We start from the raw sequence: 20,647 nt of genomic DNA, 5'->3' as shown, positions 1-20,647 counted from the left end.
TGGAGATTTTAGAGTTTTAGGATGTGCCTGCTAAATTAGAGGGACGGGCACGGTGGGGAGTCCAAACATTTTTGGTGGTATATGTGTTCCTACAAATGTCCTCAGTTCTGAGCCTAATTCCAGAGGAATTCAACACGTAATTAATCTGTGTCTTCAATGGAAATCCATTCCTTCAGTGTAACTGCAACTAGAAAGAGCAAAGCAGCAGAGACATAAAAGCAGAGTTGCAGGACAGTGGCAGGAGCAGAGAAAGAAAGGGACAGAAGAAGGCAAAGGTACCAGAAGAAAAGAGATCGATTAAAATCAGGCAAGCTGTGAATGCTTTAGGGCATTTTGCTATCTTATGGACAGGAAAGTAAATTCCTCAGCAGCCCTGCTGGTGAACAGAGATGTGACCCAGGATGTGCTTTGCAGGTAGCAAACACAGCATGCCACAGGGCTCTGCACAAGCAGCAAGCCAACCATGTGAGTAACTCCATCATGTGTACTGCATATCACCTTTTGGGTCTCTTGCAGACAATTCAGAGAGGACTGTAGAGGGAGGAATTAGAGGGGAAAAATAAACTACCAACTCTGTGTAGACAGTGGGTGTTATCTCTTGAGATGGGCGCACAGAAACTGCAGCTATCCATTATTTGGTGTGTGGGTGGCAACGGTGACATTTCAGGAGCTCAGAGTTTAACTGTGATGAAGCTGGAGGCCAAAGATCACAGTTAAACTCATCTGGGTGGGCTAAAGTTCAGCCTCATCTGGTGTGCGTGGCTTCCAGAACACTCAACACCTGACAGAGCTGTGAAGCCTGTCCTTGCAGCGCTCTCGGGAAGAAATGAAATACTGCTACAGAGATGGAAAACAAGAACAGGATATTCTGAATTGTTCCCTGGTACTACTAGAGGGCATCTGGAATGGCACTGGAGTGCAGAGGATAGAATCCAAATTTTGTGAGGGATTTTAAGATTTTAAAAGTGGCATTTTAAAAGGGCAAGCAGAGTGGAACATTTTAGATTTTGATGTAAGAAGAATGGGAAAAAGAACTCCCCGGGGCATTTCTGATGTATGTTTCAACATAGCCAAAATGTCAAGTATTTTGTAATGTTTTCTTCTATAAAATTCATAATTGAAAAACTGAATTTTAACAAGAACTCAGTCTTTTTCCTCTAAAAAGTATTGCAACGTGACTATTCTCTCCTTATTTATCTAAAGCAAAATTCCTGCAAAATCAATGGTTTATGGAGCATTCTGGTTCACAAGGGACACTCGTAATGACAAGACTGTTCCAGCTGAAGTTTCTCCATACAACTCTATTCAGCATCAGATCAATATTCGAGGCTCTGGTGGCACTCAGTTCATTTCCCATGCCTAGACTAAGCCACTCTCTATACGAACGTCTTCCCTTATGCGTATCCTTACTGACTTCACCAACTCTTGGCAGCTAAGAAAGCAATGTATCTCTCACTCTTCTAACTTCTCTGTATTTTTTTCCTTTCTCCTTCTCCCCTTCCCGCTCTCCTCCAGGAACCTTCTGCATCATTTCACTGTGCACGTGTGTGGCTGGAATCAACTTCGAGCTCTCCCGCTACCCCCGCTACCTGTATGGACTTCCCGACGACATCAGCCATGGCTATGGCTGGTCCATGTTCTGTGCATGGGGGGGCCTGGGCCTCACTCTTATCTCTGGCTTCTTCTGCACTCTGGCCCCTTCTGTCCAACCTGTCCCCAGGACCAACTGCCCCAAATCTAGACCTGAGAATGGGACAGTGTGCTAAAAAAATAGCCAACAACAAATACACACACACACACGTATATATATATATATATGTCTATGTATACCTATACATGCATATATATGTATATATAATTAAATATATATATATAATCTCAAATTAATGCCAGTGCCAAGGTAGAGCTGAGTCCAACACGGCACTCACATCTCCACTGGACTCTGTGTTGCTTCGTTCTTTCACACCAAGATGGGAAAGCTTTTCTCTCACACGGCTCTTCCATCCAACTCTTAACTTCAGCATCATACCTTAGAGGTTGAATGAACATGCTGTTGCACCTACCAGCTGCCACCTGGCAAGGGAGAGAGGGGTCCGGGTGGGGGACCCGCAATCTGTCTGTGCAGGACATGGAGGGCTGGGGAGCAGGGGCAAAAAGCCTGTCCCTTGCAGTTAGAAAGGAAAATGCAAACAGCAAGCAAATAAACAAATCAAGCAATTGAGTCACCTCTACAATGTACCTCCTCGAGGCCATTATCAGAAACCCACGCACTTTCTTTTCTTTCTGGAAACAAAATGAAAAAAGCCTACCCTGCTGTTGTTTATCTCTTAGTATTATCTTTTAAATATATATATATTGTTTGAACTCCTTTTCTTTTCTTTTCTTTTCTTTTCTTTTCTTTTCTTTTCTTTTCTTTTCTTTTCTTTTCTTTTCTTTTCTTTTCTTTTCTTTTCTTTTCTTTTCTTTTCTTTTCTTTTCTTTTCTTTTCTTTTCTTTTCTTTTCTTTTCTTTTCTTTTCTTTTCTTTTCTTTTCTTTTCTTTTTTCTCTTCTCTTCTCTTCTCTTCTCTTCTCTTCTCTTCTCTTCTCTTCTCTTCTCTTCTCTTCTCTTCTCTTCTCTTCTCTTCTCTTTTCCTTTCTTTTCCTTTCTTTTCCTTTCTTTTCCTTTCTTTTTTCTTTTCTTTTCCTTTCTTTTTTCTTTTCCTTCTCTTTCTCTTTCTCCTTTCCTCTTAAAATGCAGAAAACAAAAAGGACAGAAGACGTGAGGAAAAGCAAAAAAGCATTTTCTCTTTCCTGCCAAACTTTAGAAGGAAGCAAACAGACAAAACCAATTTAAAATAAGGATCTTACGAAGTAAAACCAGAAAACAAATAACAACAGCAACAACAAAAAACAACATGAGGATGTCTCAGCAGACTCTCCAACAGTACGGTTTTAATCTTCCAGCTGCCTTACATCCAGGCTTACAACTGAGGCTGAACTGCTAATGCAATTGCAGTAGAAGGCCTTCTGAAAATGCTGTGATACTTGTGTGTATAACATTTTCTTCCCTCTTCTTTTCTTTTTTCTTTTTTTTTTAAGAAAGAGAAAAATGTAAACCATTGCAATGTGATTGTCCACTACACCATCCATGCTGTGTTTGTGGCCCAAGACTGAGGCGACTGCAGAAGCGTGAAGAAAGCCGTCAGGTCTGAGACAGTGCGTCTCCTCTGGTGGATTTCTGGATGGTTTTGGTTTTCGTGGAGCATCCGAGAGCTCAGAATGGAGCCAAGGGAAGACTGACCAGGGAGAAGGGAGGTGGGGGGAGCCCTGGCAGTTGTTCCTCCTGAGTATTTACTGGATTGGGATTACACTGAGTTTTTGGATGTTTGAGAAAACTGGGCAAAAGCCATTACTGAAGAGAAAAAGGGAGAAAATTTTTGTAAGAGAGAAGTAAGAGAAGCCTCTTGTTGTGTTCATGTATGCCAAATAAGAACTTCACACATCTTGTCTTTGGAACCTGCCCCAGGTCACTGGACATCTCCACTCTCCATCTGAGAGAACTGTGGAAAAGAAAGGGTCAGATGCAGAGAATGGAGATCCATTTCCCATGAGCTCAAGCGTTGTATGATATAATTGTGAATCTTCAAGTGGGATTCTCTCTCTCTTTTGGTCTTTCTCTTTTTCCTGCTACTCTTCTTCCCGTTACCCCCTTCTCCCTTCACTCCTCTCTCCCCATCGTTCGGGTCATAGATCCCAGAAGAGCTAACAGAACAGATGGGGATGTATACCTTTGAAGGAAGCAGAGCATTTTGGCTGTGAAGACAGCAGCTGCTCGCAGGGGAACAGTGGCTGAGGGGAAGGTGAGGTGAAAGGCTAAGGCTGTAACTAAAGGGAGCTGGAAGAGGCAACTGCCAAATGGCCCTGTTCAGGAAGTGATGGCACCACCGATAAATAGCAGGCAAAGGGAAACAGGGCAGGGAAAAAAAGTCCCCCACAAAACAAGCCAATCCAACATGCTCTTAATTCAAGGGTAATTACATCAGTCTTTTATTACACCCAATATCTGCATGTCATCAGCTCCCATTTGACGATAAAAATCATCTAGCTGCGCCTGACCTGGGGCTCACAGCTCAAGAAAATGTGGAGCTGTTGGAGCAAGCCCAGAGGAGGGCCACAAAGATGATCAGTGGGATGGAGCACTTCTCCTGTGAAGACAGACTGAGGGTGTTGGACTTGTTTCACTTGGAGAAGAGAAGGCTCTGGAAAGGCCTCATTGTGGCCTTCCGATACTTGAAGGGAGCTTTTAAATAGGAGGAGGACTGACTTTTTACACAGTCTGATAGTGATAGGACAGGGCGGAATGGCTTTATACCAAAAGAGGGGAGGTTTAGGGAAAAGTTCTTTACTCAGAGGATGGTGAGGTGCTGGAACAGGCTGCCCAGAGAGGTTGTGGATGAAGCATTCAAGGCCAGTTTGGATGGAGGCTCTGGGTGACAACCCTACCCACGGCAGAGGGTTGGAACTGGACGGGATTTAGGATCCTTACCAACGTAAGCCGGTCTGTGATTCTGTGATCTCCTGAATCTATGAAATCTCAAAAGGATAAGGAGGCAATCTGCTGAAATGATGCCTGCACAGAAATAAAGGCATTAACTCCAGATTATGCTATTTACATGGCTGTCAGGAAGCAGCATTTTGACTTGTTAAAAAAAAAAATCCAACCAAGAAATAATTTTTATGCAATGCAATTGCATAGCCAGCCATTCCCCTTCCAGATCTGCTTTCCCTCCCTGTTACACCTTGTGTGATGATGTTCCTTTTTGTTAACAGTGTCCAAAGAAATAAAGTTTCTGAAGGCTATTTTGGAGTAGGGTAGATTTGGTTTTCTTTCACTCTTGCTCAGCTACTTAGCATTTATGTTCTTTGGTTTTACAAATTCCCAAAACATGCCAATGTCAGCTGCCAAGTCAATGCGTTGCCACTGAAATGCCATCCCTGGCAAGTGAAGTTTTGTCATTTCATTCTCCATTAGATCTGACTGGAGAAAGTAAGTATTTATTGATTCATGTTGAAAATAGAAACCTTTTGAAGAAACTTGCTTTTTAAGTAGATTGGATTTTTTTTCCTCTGGCAATGTTTTCAAGCAGAGTGTTCTGAAAAGCTTTGAAACTGTTTAAATGTGCAGGTGCTTACTAGATGAGGAGGCTGATGAGTTACCACTGGACAGAAGGAAATTAAAAATAAAAACAATTCTTGGAAAGCTAAATTGAAACCGAAAGCATAAAACCAACAACTGAAAACTAAAAGAGACCTTTAAAAATGTGAAAAAATTCATGCTATGAAAGATTTTGAGAAAAAGCAACTTCTCATAAAGGTGTTAATGCTTTACGAAACTGGTACTTGTGTCATTAAAACATCTTTGAACACAAACTTTCTTCTTCCTCTGCAGTTCTGAGTGTGATAGGGAAACTCTTTCATGTGAATAGAGGTATCTGGAGTGACCTCACTAGACCGAAAGTCAGAGAGGTTTCTAGCTGGCATCTGCCATTGGGTGCTGTGACGTGGAAAGCAGTATGACAGCTCCTGTGGTGGTGTATGCCTTGTGTGAGCCGTGACAATTCACAAAGTGTATGCTTTTCAGGTGGAGTTTTGAAGGAGCTATAGCAGTAAGATTGAAAGAAATTGAAGTCATTTTGCCATTTCATGGACTCTCAACTCTTCTCTCTGCAGCAGGCATGAAAATAGATCTGCCTTGATGAAGTACTCTCTGAAGGTGTTGGTTGGTTTACAAGCTGTATATGAGCTGAGTGCTGGCCTGTGTTTGGTGATTGTGGGAGAGGGTTACACTCATTTTGCTTTATAGCAGAGAAGTGTTAACCCTGGATCTTATCTTTAGGCCTGATTTGTGATTTTCCACTCATTATAGCACAGCCTCTCAGGCCTGTATGAGCATGTGTGTTAAAAGTGTGGGTGTAAGTGCTTGAAGCAGCAGGTGAATACAGAACTTTAATGTCAGACTGGATCCTAAAGGACCACCTGTCCAGGCAAAAATTTTGGTGCGCGTCTTTGACTGAAACAGGGGCAAAAGCCCTTAGGATCTTTTGAATTTCTCTCTGTGCTGCTCACAGCCTCAGGAGGAGCCCCAAAGGGCCGTGAGCAGTGTGAGGTGGGCCGAGAGCCTTAGCTTAGTCCCGCGCTCATCTCCAGAGCAGGGCTGACCCAAGATACATCTGGAGACAGATCTGTGATGGTTAGTGACTATGTACATCCAGAGCCAAAGCGCATTCCCACCTACTCCAACTTTCTGCTTTTTTGGGAGGCTTTGAAATTTCTTTCTGACCTGAGATTCAAGCTTTCCAACTAGTGTCTGGTTTACTAGACTGAGCAGTAGTCAAAAATCTGTCACATGTGCTCCCCACGTTAAGGGTCTTGGCTCTGTCTCTCAGTCTGCTCCAGGGAAATGTTCAAGCACATACTTTACTTCTGACATGTGACTGATTCCATTGCCTTTGGTAGACTATTCACATGCTTCAAGTTAAGAATGTGCTTTTCTGGGTGATGTTCAGCTTCCTTCTGAGTCCAGCCCGTGTTCTTTTGCTATCCTGTCCTTGTAGATAATGTGACACCCTTGTCCTAGCCTGATGCAGGTGCTTGTGCTCCCTCTCTTTTACAGGAAGCCGTTCCCAGGGAAGTGGGGTGAATTGCCCCAGCGCAAGTGGTGTGTAGGCTGAGGCTTTTTTTTACAGTGAGCCTCCAGTTCTTGTACAGTGAGGTTCTGTGATGGCAGTGAGTTAGTTGCAATGGCTTCTACTTCTATCCCTGCCAGGGCACTGTGTGGGAGCCCTGCAAGGGAATATATTGTGGGAATCTATGTGCTACGTATCTTATGGACTCTTAGGACACCGTCTTCAAGCTAAAGCTGTTCGCATGTTAAAACTCCTGACTCATAGTGGCCACCTGTATATATCATCTCTCCTTTCTCCCTTTCTGCTAACACAGATCTTCCCTGATCTGAATAGTACGGTCCCTCAAGTCATATTTCTAGTTGGGCTTTTATTTCGTTTGCTCTACCCCAGGGACAGTCACAAGTGGATCTGAAGCCACCAGTGACCAGGGCAATTTCTTTTAAAAAACCGTCACTACTTTAGAAAATGTTATTTCAGCTACAGTAAGAAATGAAGAGAAGAAAAACAAAACAAAGCAAAATAAATTACAAAACAAACAAACAAACAAAACCCTCAGAGTCCACTCCTCTAACCCAGAGGATCCTGTCCTCCCAGGAGAGACCCATGAGAGTGCAGGTATTCTGCTTTCCTGTGGACACAAGTCATTTGGGAGCACTTTTAGCCGTAGCATGCTAGCTGTGCACTTCATCAGACGATCAGCAAAACAGCATTGGGAAGGGAAAGGATTGCTATGCAGGGGATATTTCAGATTCCCAAGTGTTCCTGGAAGACTGTGTCTCCACGGCTGTCCATTTACTCACCATGCAGCACCTCCAAACCAGGCTCATCCCTGGAGCCCCACTGATAAGCAGAGCTCAGAAGAAAATCACTGTAATCTGTCCTTAATTCTTGAGTGCCAAGCTAACTCCCAGGAGCAAAATGGAGAGGAAATAATATGTTACCAAGTATAGCTTAAATAAAAACATACATTATTTGGGCTCTTTCTTCTTTGTGTCTCTTCATAGGCCTAGAAGGGCAATAGAGCTGCTTGGGTGAATTCACACAAATCATCCCTGTGTATCAGCACCTCATTTCCTTACCCCCAGGACTTGCACTCTTTCACAGCCCTTTCTGTTGCATTCATCCAGTCAGCAAGGAAAGGTTCAAGGTAAAAAACTGAGACATTTCTGAATGATTGCCAGGCACCACTGAGAGACGAGGAGTAAAAAACCTGCATGAAGCACATTCAGCATGTAAAGGTTAGTGATGGGTGAATATCCAAGGCCAGCTGAAAAGCTCATAAAAAGAGGACTTAACACTCAGTGCCCCACAGTTCCCAGTAACAGCCAGCAGTACAATGCATATGCTCCATATTACATACACTGAAGTCCATAGAAAGCTTCACTTTTGCTCCAGTGAGTTTTGGATCAGGTGCCTCAAAAAAATATTTCAGTGCTATCCTGGTTAGTGCTGAAAATGAAATGCTTGCTCATATATGCATTTATCTAATGATTTGCTTTATAAGGAAATCAGATATTATCTGTTTTTTCCCTGATTTATGTTTCCCGTTCTATCTTCCTCCCCAAATCACTAATACCCCAAGCCTGTAGCTTTCTTCAGAGCCATAGCTAGAGATTGCAATGCTTTTTAAAACAAAGGACCAACTGCTGGTGCCAGTGGGCTCTGACAAGCTTGCTGTTGACATTGGTGGGAGAACTGGAGCCTGACAGAATGCTGCTAGTTAAAGTGCAAATGTGCCTTGCACATTTTTAGGATTTTACTTACAGAAAAAGCCTGGACTACTGCCTCAATATAGGCCACAAGAGGGAAATGAAATGCTGGTCACCTTTAGTAAAGCACTCCAGAGTCACAGATCAATTGTCCTTTCTTGCTAAGGAGAGACTGGGAATGAAAACAACTGAGGCTCAGATAGGTTATCCTCAGGGGGAGGTGGGGAGCGAAAAAAAATGAAATCAAGCTGCAGTTGCTTTAAGTCAGACTTGATGGGCATTGGTTGAGTTACGTGAGGACAATCCAATGACACTCACAGCATCAGGAGTCTGAGCTGTCAATCCCTGCCCAGTCTGTACTTTCATGTCTTTCTTTCACTGATTAACTCTCCTGCACAATGGCACAAAACACCCTCCAAACTTTTCTAGATTAGAGTGTATATATGCGGACACCCTCGCTCCCCTCCTTCCTTTGCCTCACACAAACATTCATATCCCAGGATATGGGTAACCTGGAAATATGTGCAGAGGGAGTAGATAGCAAAATGCAACATAATAGTTTGTTTTCTGTCCTTTTGTACTTAGCTCAGGAGTTGCAGTGCCATTCAGGTGTCTTCTGCATCTGTGTTAGGTCGTGTATGCAGATCACACATAAAATCTCTGCTGAAGAGAAGTGGGGAGGCACAACAGAGCTGGTGTGAATTGGATACTTGCCACTAGAAAGTATTTGAATATTTAGAGAAGAGCTGCCTGTGTTGTTCTAATCCCAGAGGTGTAGGAAAAGGAAGCAGCCTAGATACAAATACATGTTTCTTTCTGCCTGCTCTGCCTTTGGCAGGATATATCCAGCAAAATGGGGGGCAGGCAGCAGCTCACAGCAGTAACATCCTGAAACACCACTGCAAGACTCCAGACCTCACTACTGGTGCTCTTAAATATGGGATTTCTGCAGACCTACTTCTGCATCCAGCCAGACTTGAGCTGGCAATTCTACCTCAGAAAACAGCTGTGCCCACAAGTCCTCACTGATTTCTAATGCTACAGACCCCAGCAGTAACCACTTGTGTGGTACAAATGGGATGTTCTTTTTGAGCGAGTAAGGCTAAAGGAAAAAAAAAAGTGAAATCCCATCAGGAGAGCCTTGGTGTTTGCAAATTGCTTCTTGCAACCTGCACTTACAAGGTGTTTCTGTAAAACAGATGGCCAGTGTTCAGATTGGAGAGAAAAAATGGCATCATACCACCTCCAACTCAGAAAAGTTTACAATCCCCTTATGTAGAAACGTTGCTGAATGAGGGGCAGCGTCGTACTGCCTGAATCTTATTTCTGTCCTCTGCTGAGAGCTGTGGTTGACTGCTGGCATTGCCATGGCTGCACGAAATGGGGCTCAGCACTGCAGGGAGCTTCACATCCCGTGGCATGGGAATAGTGCTGCAAAAGGAATTCCTTTCAAGTGGCCTTGTTATTTTGCCAACTGGTCAGAACTTCCCAAACATCAAGTGATTCTGATAGAGTCAAAAAGCAGTGTGACCTGCAGGTTTAGCTCTGGTTTCAAGGGGATGTAGACACCAAGAAGTGTCAGCCATATTGGGCTCAGTTTCCTGGGACCAATTACACAGAAGAACCACAGCTTCCAGTCTCTGTTCAGACAGTGAATAGCAGTATAACGCTGAATGCTCTTGGTGCCAGCATCATTTTTAAAAACCATGCATGCTCCTAATTTGCTTAAGCTCCTGTGAAGTTGTGTCTGAAGAATAGTTTTCATCTGGCTGTAGAGCATAAGACTACATTTTTATGAAGAGTTTTCTTTTAACAACATAGATCATAAGAAAAAAAAAATCAGGTAATCATAACAACAAAGTAGAAGTGCAGCCTCAGACTATTGAGCAAGGAGGTACTGAATTATTTATAACTCCTGGGCACCAATAACAATCACAGACATCTAATTTAAACTGTTACTATTTTTACTCGGCAATTTCCATCACTTAATATGTTTGTGTTCATGTTTTTGTGTTCTGCAGGACAGAATTCCCCCTACTTACACACACACAAAAAGTATATCTGGGGACTTTTGAAGATACTTTTGTGCAGTAACTTGAATTACTTTAAAGGATTTTGAGATCTTTGGCAGAAGTTACAACTTTCAAAGCTGTAAACTGTACCTAAATTAGGAAATAGGTACAGTTGAGCTTTCAGCTTCTTTTGAAGTGAAATTTCCCTTGATCACAGGCCAGTAGAGTCAGTGGGAAGTTTGCTTCATTAAAACTGTAAAGCAGGGTCCTCTTTAGACACCTCCCATTAGTCATTGTCATTGGAGGTGTTCAGGAAGAGGGCAGATGTGGCACTGAGGGACATGGTCAGTGGGCATGGTGAGGATGGGCTGACGGTTAGACTGGATGATCTTAGTGGTCTTTTCCAACCTTAACAGTTCTGTGTTTCTATTTATGTGTACATGTGGCGGGGGAACTTCTGCAAGGTGGGCTGTATTTATATTCAGCCCATTTCAGGAGCTTTTGCATAGATATGGTGACAGCCACTACTAAGTCACTTCAAATTTATACCAATGTTTCTTTTTTTTGTAAAAATAACCAACCATTATACTTCTGTGTGGCTGGAACAATGCAGTGGTAAATGTAGCCCATAGGCTGATACACATATATGTGTATATATGTATATATATGTATATATATTTGTAAATTTATGAAAAATGTCCACAGAGTCATGATTGCCTGAAATAAGCTGAGGCCAATGTACAGAATTTCAGGCAAAGGACTGTTTCTCTTCCACAATCCCCATGTATCTCAGATTTAAATTAAAGCAAATTAAACAGTATTATTTCCCAGGAAAATCCCAGTTCTGCCATTGCACCAGTCAGCAGCATGCACACCCACACACTCACATCCAGTCGGAGGACTGGATCTCAAGGGCTTCTCTAAGGAAGAGAAATGGACTGGAAAAGCCATGATAGAATTTCAGTTCCACCTTAGCTCTCTAAATAGGTGCACTTACTCTTTATCAAGAAGCCCTTTGTACAGATGCTTTTCTGCACTAAGTGTACATCTGTGAGGTGTTTCTCTGTGGGTGAGGTCAAGCTGCACAGCTACACAAAGGCCTGGATTTTCTGATCTGAATTCATCCCCATTAACCTTGGGCACTTAACTGAGCTGCTGGTGTTAACAGGCTTATCTGCCTTGGTGTCTTGTACAGTTAGTGAAGAGAGACATTTGCTTCTCGGTGGTGACTCAGTAAAACTAGCTCTAACTCAGCTTTAGGAGCTTCTTCTCCCTCCACGGAGTGACCGCTCACCTATCTTGGGTGGTTCTGAGATCCTAAAAGATTCCAAATTCCAGTGGGAAGACTCAGGCACCTTGTGCAGAAGAGGATCCATGCGGAGCTCTGTTGTGGCCCTGTACCCACCACACAGCATGCAGGTGTTAAAAGCGGAAGACTGCTGGAGCAAAATGAGAGGTTCACAGCAGTCTTCCCCTCCCCAAATAACAACACAACTGCAAAGCATAGGGATTGCCCCAGTTCCTGCAAAAACTGCATTTGATGGTGGGTTCTTTATGGTTGTCTCCAGTCATAGATCACTGGATGGTGCCAGTGCTGAACGTCAGAGATCTTTGACCATTTCTGAAGCAGCCCAGTGAATGAGTCGGCATTCTAAAAGTTTAAATTGCTAAACTGTTCTGAGGTTACTCTCTTGCTCTTTATTTCCATACTGGCCTAGAAAATGTCATCTAGCTGCTAGTAAGAATCAAAAAATTCCGCTCCAAGGTACAGTTTAGGTAATTTCCTATTTGTTTTTTTCAATGTTAATAACTGCTTTACAAACAGCTTACATGGAGATTAAAGAGATTGCAATTTCATCCCTTATTGTTGGGATTATCGTTGTCCTCAGAAAAACTGAACCAGGGACTCAACAAGAGAATGAACTGTGACTGTACTATTGAGAAAGCTGCTCTGGCAAGGCTGAATACATGTCTCCATCTCATGGTGAGAGTCTCTCAGAGCTGAAATCAGATATTGAGACCAAACTGGTCTGGGAAGAACAGCAAATTAATCAAGTGTAAGAACTCTGAAGCACTTATATATTCCCATGTTTTACCTGACCAAACACAGACCAAGGAGTGGAGGAATTAAACCAATTCCTAAAAGCTCCAGGTCTAAGTGAACTTTTTGCGGTGGCAACAGATGGTGGCTACTATTTATTTTCACAGCTAGATTTAAGTCAGGGACTTGCAGTGCTTGCCCATCTCTCAGAACAAATTTATTTTTAAAAAAGCTGTTCAGGTTATGGCGAGAAGGACTTCAGCTGGCCTGTAGGAACCTATACAGTAAATATGTAATTCTGTGTATTGATACTTCGGGAAAGAGCGGCAAGGAAATGGATGAGAAAACTGAGTTCAAGGGATCAGAACTTATTTTCCAGCAAAGTACCTTCCTGTCCAGTCTGTACTGTTTCATTCTGATGTTCCTCTCCTGTCGTCCCTTCCCCTTTTTGAAGGCCTCAGATGTGTATATCTCTGTCCCTTTTCCTTTCTCTGTGTGAGAATATAGAGATGCTTCCTGTAAAGATGTTTATCTCTAAATCCCATTCTGAACTGACTCTTGCATATGTGACTGTTTTGTTATTTGAGATGTCTGTGAAAAAGAAATAAAGGCTATAAGAGCGAACTCTGGAAATGAGGAGGAGCTTGCAAATAAATCAAACTTAAGGATTCAGCATCATTTGCTGCACGACTTTTGAGTACAATCCTAAAATTTCATGTTTGTCCTCTCCCATTCCTTTTCTGGGAGACGGATGGGGACGGTCCTGGGATATGGGACCCAGCTCTTGCTGTGGATGTAAATGTTGCTCACTGTGTCCCACAATGGCTTTGCAGACTTCTCAGAGGTTTACTGTCGAGGTCAACCTCTTGTTAAGAAGTGATAAAATCTCTGTACAACATCACATGGGAGGGAGGATTTGTGGGGTGATGCTGTCCCAGTTCTTTACAACAGCCGTGTGCAGACTTGAGCACTGTCCTCCCTGCTGCATTCTCCATGCCACATTTGGATTATCTTCCTGCAGAACGTTCCACTTTCTCTTAAAAAAGCCGTCTCACCTCCTAATGAAAGCCATAATTGCTCCTGTGACTCCGCAGCGGGGAGTGCGTGTACAGCCTCCTGTGGGCCAGCAGCTAGGCCTTGGCACCAAACCGATCCCAGAGGCAGGCAGAACAGGCACAGCATGTGTGGCCATCTCACTTGGGAAGGCGGATGTGTCGCCTTGTGGGTGCCCACCGTGTCCCTCACAGACCGTGCTGCCATTGTAGGCCTGTTGGGTCTGACTTCTCCCAGTCTCATGCTTGTGGCATCGTGCAATCCTACAGCAAATACTTACAGCCATGGAGGCAGGGGTGAGTGAGAAACCAGACACATTGTACTCTCTTGTCCACAGCTGGTGCACCTCATGTGGACACGTGGAATTTCTTCTGCCACAAATAATACTTGCCCTAGCCATGGCTTACCACACTAGGCAAACATTTTTGGAGGGTTCCCCTTTCCATACCTCCCTTGTCAATTCTCTGTTCCTTCACAAAAAGCATCTTTTTGCTGAAAGGAAGTGAATCCCATAACATCTCCATCATTCAGTGATGACAAAAGTTGCAGTCACTGCTTTCTCTAACTGACAGTTTGGGAGGCTTAGCATCGTAATTCCCTTAAATGCCTTCCACTTCTTGAGGGTATTCCCAAGTACAATGATATGACTGGTACAAGGCATTTGTCATGTGAATGCATCTAGGCCAGATGCTTATGTTCCTTCTAAGTGCAGCACACGCATATCAAAGCTAGATTAGAAAAGACTAGGTCTTTTCTAATGCTACACAACTCAGGCATATTCAGAGAATTGCATCCATATGTTTCATTTTCCTAGCATGTTTTCTCTTCAGAAAATACTGTAAATGTGAGTCACATCAGACCTGTTAGAGGCAGGTCAGTATTATAGCCATTTTAGAGGCAGGAAACCAAAAGCCTGGGAAGAGATGTGATGTCTAGCAGTTTGGTGCCCCTCACAAACTTCCACTAGCTGCAAATAGAGCCACTTATTTTCAGCATTTTCCAACTCCCAGACTGCAGCTGGTTTGTCCAAATCTGCAGTGGCTGTGAAGGTGAAAGCCAGGATGAGGACACTCAGGAGGTCCTGTCTTCATCAGAATGCTGCTATAAGGCTTTGATCCCACAAAGCACGTAAGCACTTGCCTAATTTCAAGCATGAATGTCCCATTAACGATGTTATCACCATGCTTAAAGCTAGGCACATGCCTAATTGCTTTGCTAGACTGGGAATTATATTAAAATATACTAAACTTTAGGGTATTTTGAAAATCCAGAAATGTGTTCATTTCTGATTATGCTTCAGGCATTGCCAAGGACATCTGAAGTATGAATGAAGTCACTCAGCCAAGAGGAGCACTCTCTAGCCAATCAAGAAATAGCTGACTTTGGGATGTTAACATCCAGTTGTCAGGAGTAATCGAGGGTGGGATTTACTGCAAGGGTTTTTACTTCTGCACTGCTGCAAGAAGCAGAGTGGCTCCTGTAGCCATTGGTGCTAACATAAAATAACAGTGAATGACTACTGCCTTAGGTCATTCTAGGACAGCGTGAATGTGTTGGCTAATTTCACAAGTGATGCTCCATCATATCAAATGTATTGCACTTCCCATTGCTTCCTCTAAGTTACTGCAGAAGAGGCGAACAAAGTTGTTTAAATACGACACAAAGCGGAACTTCTTGCTCCGTTATAATCCAAGGTGCTAATCTGCAGACACGGGCATTTGGGTACGTGCATTCGTGTTTGCAGGACTATGGCCCTGAAGGATAATTTTCATGGCAGGGTTTAGATCAGGGAACTAACATAGGGAATTGAGAAACCCCTGTGACTTCGAAATGGCAAAAGTTGCAAAAAGCATCACAGGAGTTTGTGGAAAAACTGGCTACATCTAACAGTTTTCTTTTCATTATTTATTTGTTTATTTGTTTTTGGTTGGGTTTGTTTCTATCCAAACTGGCAAAGAACTCTGTATTTCCATCAATTACAGTCCTGTCTGTAAACAACCTTTTCATGGAAAACTAAGAAATAAATGAGTAAGCTGTCAATTGTGGAATGTAAACTGATTAAACAAATAAAGAACTCATGTTGTGTGTTTTAAGAGACTGTCTGCTTGTGTCAGAGGTGGGGGCAGGCACCTCACACCTCAGTGCCCCATCTGAAGGATGGAGGGAAAAGAGGAGCTGGGGGCCCACAGTTTTCTAGCTGATAGCTCTTCCTGAGGTGAATGAGTTTTGCATTTGGTAGGATGGAATCCTTCTCGCCACCAAGGAGGCCGTGTCTCAGATATCAACTGCAACAAGGAACAGAATGGAGCATGAATGAAGGAGACAGCACTTGCCACCTGCCTGCTTATGTGAGTAAATCCTGCGGGGCTGAGCAGAGAGATGTGGGGCAAGAGCTCGCTGCACACCCTCAGGGCAGATGAAGCGAGCTAAGGCTGTGCAGCAGCTTGGACAGCACTGTGCAGGATTAAACCCCAGGCACGGATGCAGTCTGAGCACAACTCAATGAAACCTCTCTGGTCAGAAGCAAACAGCAGTGATAAGGGCTGCTCAGGTCTTCCTTCTTTGCTATCAGTAGAGGCAATGTGATTCATTGGTGCTAAAAATGGAAGCCTGCAAAACTGTCTTTTCAGCCAAGAGGAAAGCAGGTGCCCTCTTCCCTAGCAGCAGGGAAAGCTCCGGCAGTGCAGCCACAGGGGCATGGAGCTCAGCTGCTCAGTGCTTTTGGAGGAGGGGGAAGGAAGAATGTGAGAGGAAGGAGCCAGCTGCTCCATGAAGGGTGAGCAGGAGATGCTGTTGTGCAAAGGCCTGACTTCTGGGAAAATTCATAAGACAACAGATTTGCAGTAGCCATGCAAAGGTTGAATTTTAGCCCCCAGTGCACTGTGGATCCCTGTGGTGTCTGGGATGTGCCAGAGCCTGCAAGGCTTATAAGCAAAGCAAACAGACAAAGAGAAGGGAAGACTCATTAGCCTCACTACTGAGGCAAGAATGCAGGGAGAGAATTAAATATCTCTTTCAGCATCACACAAGCTACCTCTGGCGGCTTGCTGTGCCCTTGGTAAGCTGGCTCTGTTGGGAGCTCAAGGGCTGAGGCTGCCACACATGGATGCTGCCCTCTGGCTGCACAGGCACCTGCACTCCCCAGCCCATGGCGTGAGATGTGGAGCTGCAGCTCTGATCCCTCGTGGTTCAACTCTGCCTCTGAATCAGTGCCATCTCCTCCATCACCTTCCATCGCTGGAAGTCACCACTGGCTTAGGAGGGAAAGCTCCATGAATCAAGGCATGGGCAAAGAGTCTCCAGTCTCCAGCAGAAACACAACCAACCGCTCTCTTCCACAGGCAGGATGATCTCATGATGACTTTTCTGGTCAGGAGCACATCATAGCTGCAGCAGGTCGGGGCTGTACGGGGAGAGGATGCTGGTAATGAAATACTTTCATAGTCCAACACTCATTATCCCATTACAATATCATGCTCTTCCCTAATGTCCTTCTAAGGAGCCAAGGCTGAGTTTTTTTCCTGCAGACTTAGACCATTAACAAGTCACATTTACTAAAATTCTCACTCCCTCCCTGCCCAGGGGAAGCACGATTGTGTTCATTTGCACTGCGTAGAAGTGGAAGAGCTGCAGCAGCTCATCTGTGATGCTGTCACCCTGTTAGCTCACACCAAACACTGCCTCATGTCTGTTGGGGACTAGCAAAGGCTGTTTCCCTGTAAGAACAACACTTTTCCCTAGATTGCTTGATTCTTTGATATTCCTTCCCATCCTCAGACCAACTCCTGGTCTTCTCAGACCTGCAATTCAAAGTGCACACCCCTGGTAGCAAAAGATTCTACCCACAGCTGGCTATGCAGAGTGAAGGCAGCATCCATCCTGATAGTAAAGTCTGGAAAAACTCAGCTCAGTGCCAGATGAGCTGATGCTCTGGGCATGCCCAGTGGCAGGACATCTGTATTGCCAGCAGAAACACTTGGATAGACACCACAGGCTGTGGCAAAGCTTGGGGCCATCATCTGTCTCCCCATCTCCCCACAGACAACTATTTCAGTCAAAATGTGGATGGCAGTGAATGGGAGAAATGGAGGCATGAAAGTTCTTGCTTTGGCATTTAATAAGTGGTCACAGCAGTGTTCAAAATATATGCCAGGAACACTTCATACAGAGAGGGAGAAAGAGACCCTGACATAAGGAGCATGCCATTTGGAAAAGCAGACAGTCAGAAGGTGAGAAAAGGGAAAGCCTTTATAACGCCAGTAGGCATACGGAGTTGGCTGTATGCTTTTGAAGCCATTATGTGCAAGAAGCTGCTAAGCGCATCAATGGTTTCTGATAGCTAAATAAGATTCAAGTGAGGTCTCACACATGCACATGTGCAGGCATACATGCACAAAAGGTGTAGGTAAAGCACTTCCATCTTCACAGCAAGGCAGATTTCCTCCTTTTCTGTTGTGTTTTCTTACAAGATTCCTTTACACTGGTCAGAGAAAAGGAAGCTGAGGATGAAACAAGTCATTCCACGCACTGAACAAAACCATGTATTTCAGTTTTATGCCATGGTTTCTGCTTCATTTAGCTGAGCTCGTTCCCTTTGGGAGTTTTCTAAAGAAACACCGTTTGCAGAGGCTGATGAGGGGCTTCCAAACTGGGGTCACTGCTGGGTCCTCCTGTCTGTCCCTCTGTTGGAGGGTGTTTGTGCATCACTGTGTGTTCCTCATCACTTCTCAGCTCCCCATTTTCACAATTAGAAATCCGATGTTCAGACTTCCAACGCTTCATCAAACTCGCTTTCAAGTCGCCAGCAGATTCAAAGGTTGATGGGGACAGATGGGTAGACAAGAAGTGACAGACTCTTCATTTCCTTAGGAAGCCTAGCTAAAAATACATGTTCTGAGCTCAGCTTTTTTCCACGAAGATGCACACTGTCCTGGGAGTCCCAGTGAGGTCAGTGGACTCAGGTGGCGGCAGCCCTGCACCTCTGCCCTCTGCCGCTGCCCTCCTCACCAGAAGCCATAGGGCCGCCTCGTCTCCTCACAGCCTCTGCCGTGGGCCTTTGCTTTGGGCCTGGAGCCTGCCAGGGAGGATGACTGCAGCACCTTTTCACCATCTTGCCAGTAACAACAAATGAATTTTCACCAACCATGAACACCGTGCACCCCTGCGGCCTGGAGGCTTGCAGTCCAGGCGAGGGCAGTGCAGGAGGCCCGAGGTGGCCTGGAGACCTGATGTGCAGGGAGCTGCCCCAGGCAGCCCCAGTGCATCCACCCTGCTGAGCCTCGGGGTTCCCAACCTGCCTGGGGCTGGCTGGCAACTCTCCTGTCAGACCCGTGCTGGCAGGAGTTTAAACTGAGGAAGTTCAGGCTGTGAAATTTAAGGGGGAGAAGACAGAAAAAGAAAAAAAAAAAAACCCAAAAACAAAACCATGTATTTTGCTTTTAGCACCTTTCTTCTCATTTTTTCCTGAAGTGCCAGCACCTTAAATAAAAAGCCTTTTGTTGCCTCGCTGCTCTTAACACCCAGTCACAAACAAGGGAAATCTTCAGCTAGCAAGCTTTACCCTGAAGGGTATCACCTCTGTGTGCAGCCCTTTATTCTCCTTCCTCTCATTTCCCCTTTGCTGTCACATCCTCTCCTACCAGCTCAGAAAATGCTTGCCTTTTGCTCAAAGGGATCAGAAGAGGTTGAGGGCAAACCCTGTTCTCGAGACCTGCTGCTCAGCTTCCACTCCACCAAGAGGACGACTGGAGGAATCACATCACTAATTTCCTATTTCATGTGGGTCATTTCTAAAGCTGCAAACCATACCGAGAGATCACAAGGCCCCTCTGTCCCTACTTCCTTGCGCATCTATGAGGAATATGGGCTAAAAGGAGACTTCCTGCAAACTGAGCTTTCTGGAGAGCCAGGCTGGCAGATCATTCTACCTAAGCAGCAAACGCTAAGCCAGGGGCACTTGTGCCATATATATATGTATATATATATTGTCTGTGTGTGTCCTGGATGAGCTCTGTCATCACAGCAGAACTCACACTGCAAATATGCAGCACAAGATGTGATTTATAGGGAAATCTCTGATGTCTTATTGCTCCTCACATACTGGAAGACTTGCCCTGCTCTCTAAGAGCCCTCATGGCCTGGTTTCCCCTTTGTTTCTCCTAAAACTGGCTGCAAATATAATCTGTGGTGCATTTTTCCATAGGAAAATGTTCATAAGCCAATTTGTCCAGAGGAGGGTCACGGAACTTGAATGGGGAAGGGATGAGATTTACAGGCACTTATGCCATCAGAGGTAGCATATCATCCTCCAAATTCCTATTTTATTCTTTCTTTATGGATTCGGGAGAGTTCCGTGTTTCTAAAGACTCTTCCTATGTTGTCCCTTTGCCCACTTTATTGAAGAATGTAACTGGTCACATATATATTTCTATTATGTTTGCATCAGTAATACTGAATTATGGAAGTACATGCAAATTTGCGTATTAAAATAGAAAGGGATTTCAATTACTTGGATGAATACAAAGCTGGAAGTTGCTGGGCCAGCACAAAAGGCAATGTCTAGTAACCTTTCCCGAGTTCATACTAAATGCAGCACCTCTCTGCCTTGGCTTCTCTCTCACATATTAATTTGCACGTACACACACGCACATGACTTACAACTCCCTTGATCACTTAATGGGACCCACTTTACTTTAAGAGGTGGATTACTGTTTTAGCCATTTGGCTGAGAATGCCAAAGAGTTCACAGGCTCATCTGTGCTATTCTGGAAAAAATTTCCTGGCCAAAATGAGCATTAAGTATAGGAATGGAATTGATGACAATGATCAACATGGATATGGATGCTTTTTTCTATACCCAGAGAGGAAACCATCATGAGTGGTTCTATCAGGTGTGCAATGTACTCATAAAATGTTCCATATCTATCTGCATACATTTACAGAAGAAAAAAAAAAAAGAAAGTACCTTAAATTTGTCAGCATTTATTTTACCAGCTAGACAAATGGTGGTCTACTGTTGGATCAGACTGTGGATCAAAGCTGGAGACGGGAATTGTTTTGATACATGTTCAAGTGGCTCTGTGCAGATGTAACAGAACTAAGTATAACTGGGCACAGATGACAGGCAATAACAGCCTGAAAATCTGCCCTTCTGCTCTTCATGAATG

General features: G+C 44.1%; 1 protein-coding gene across 4 annotated transcripts in view; it reads left to right on the top strand.

The window, feature by feature from the left end:
• TMEM178B (transmembrane protein 178B) overlaps positions 1-20,647 on the top strand; it is a 231,063-nt gene that overhangs the window by 206,633 nt on the left and 3,783 nt on the right. Inside the window, exon 4 of one of the 4 annotated variants that reach the window (XM_052669578.1) lies at positions 3,080-10,265. The exons of 2 other annotated variants lie outside the window; for them this stretch is intronic. In XM_052669578.1, the coding sequence (XP_052525538.1) occupies positions 3,080-3,192 (113 nt within the window). In that variant the 3' untranslated portion in view covers positions 3,193-10,265. Of the gene's footprint in view, positions 1-1,515; positions 2,610-3,079; positions 10,266-20,647 lie in introns of those variants that run through there. One more of the 4 variants, XM_052669577.1, reaches the window with a different exon arrangement.

Source organism: Tympanuchus pallidicinctus, unplaced genomic scaffold (assembly GCF_026119805.1).
Source record: "Tympanuchus pallidicinctus isolate F22 unplaced genomic scaffold, pur_lepc_1.0 scaffold8, whole genome shotgun sequence".
Lineage (NCBI taxonomy): Eukaryota > Metazoa > Chordata > Aves > Galliformes > Phasianidae > Tympanuchus > Tympanuchus pallidicinctus.
Note: the sequence above shows the minus strand (reverse complement) of the source record. Positions and strands in the feature narration are given on the sequence as shown.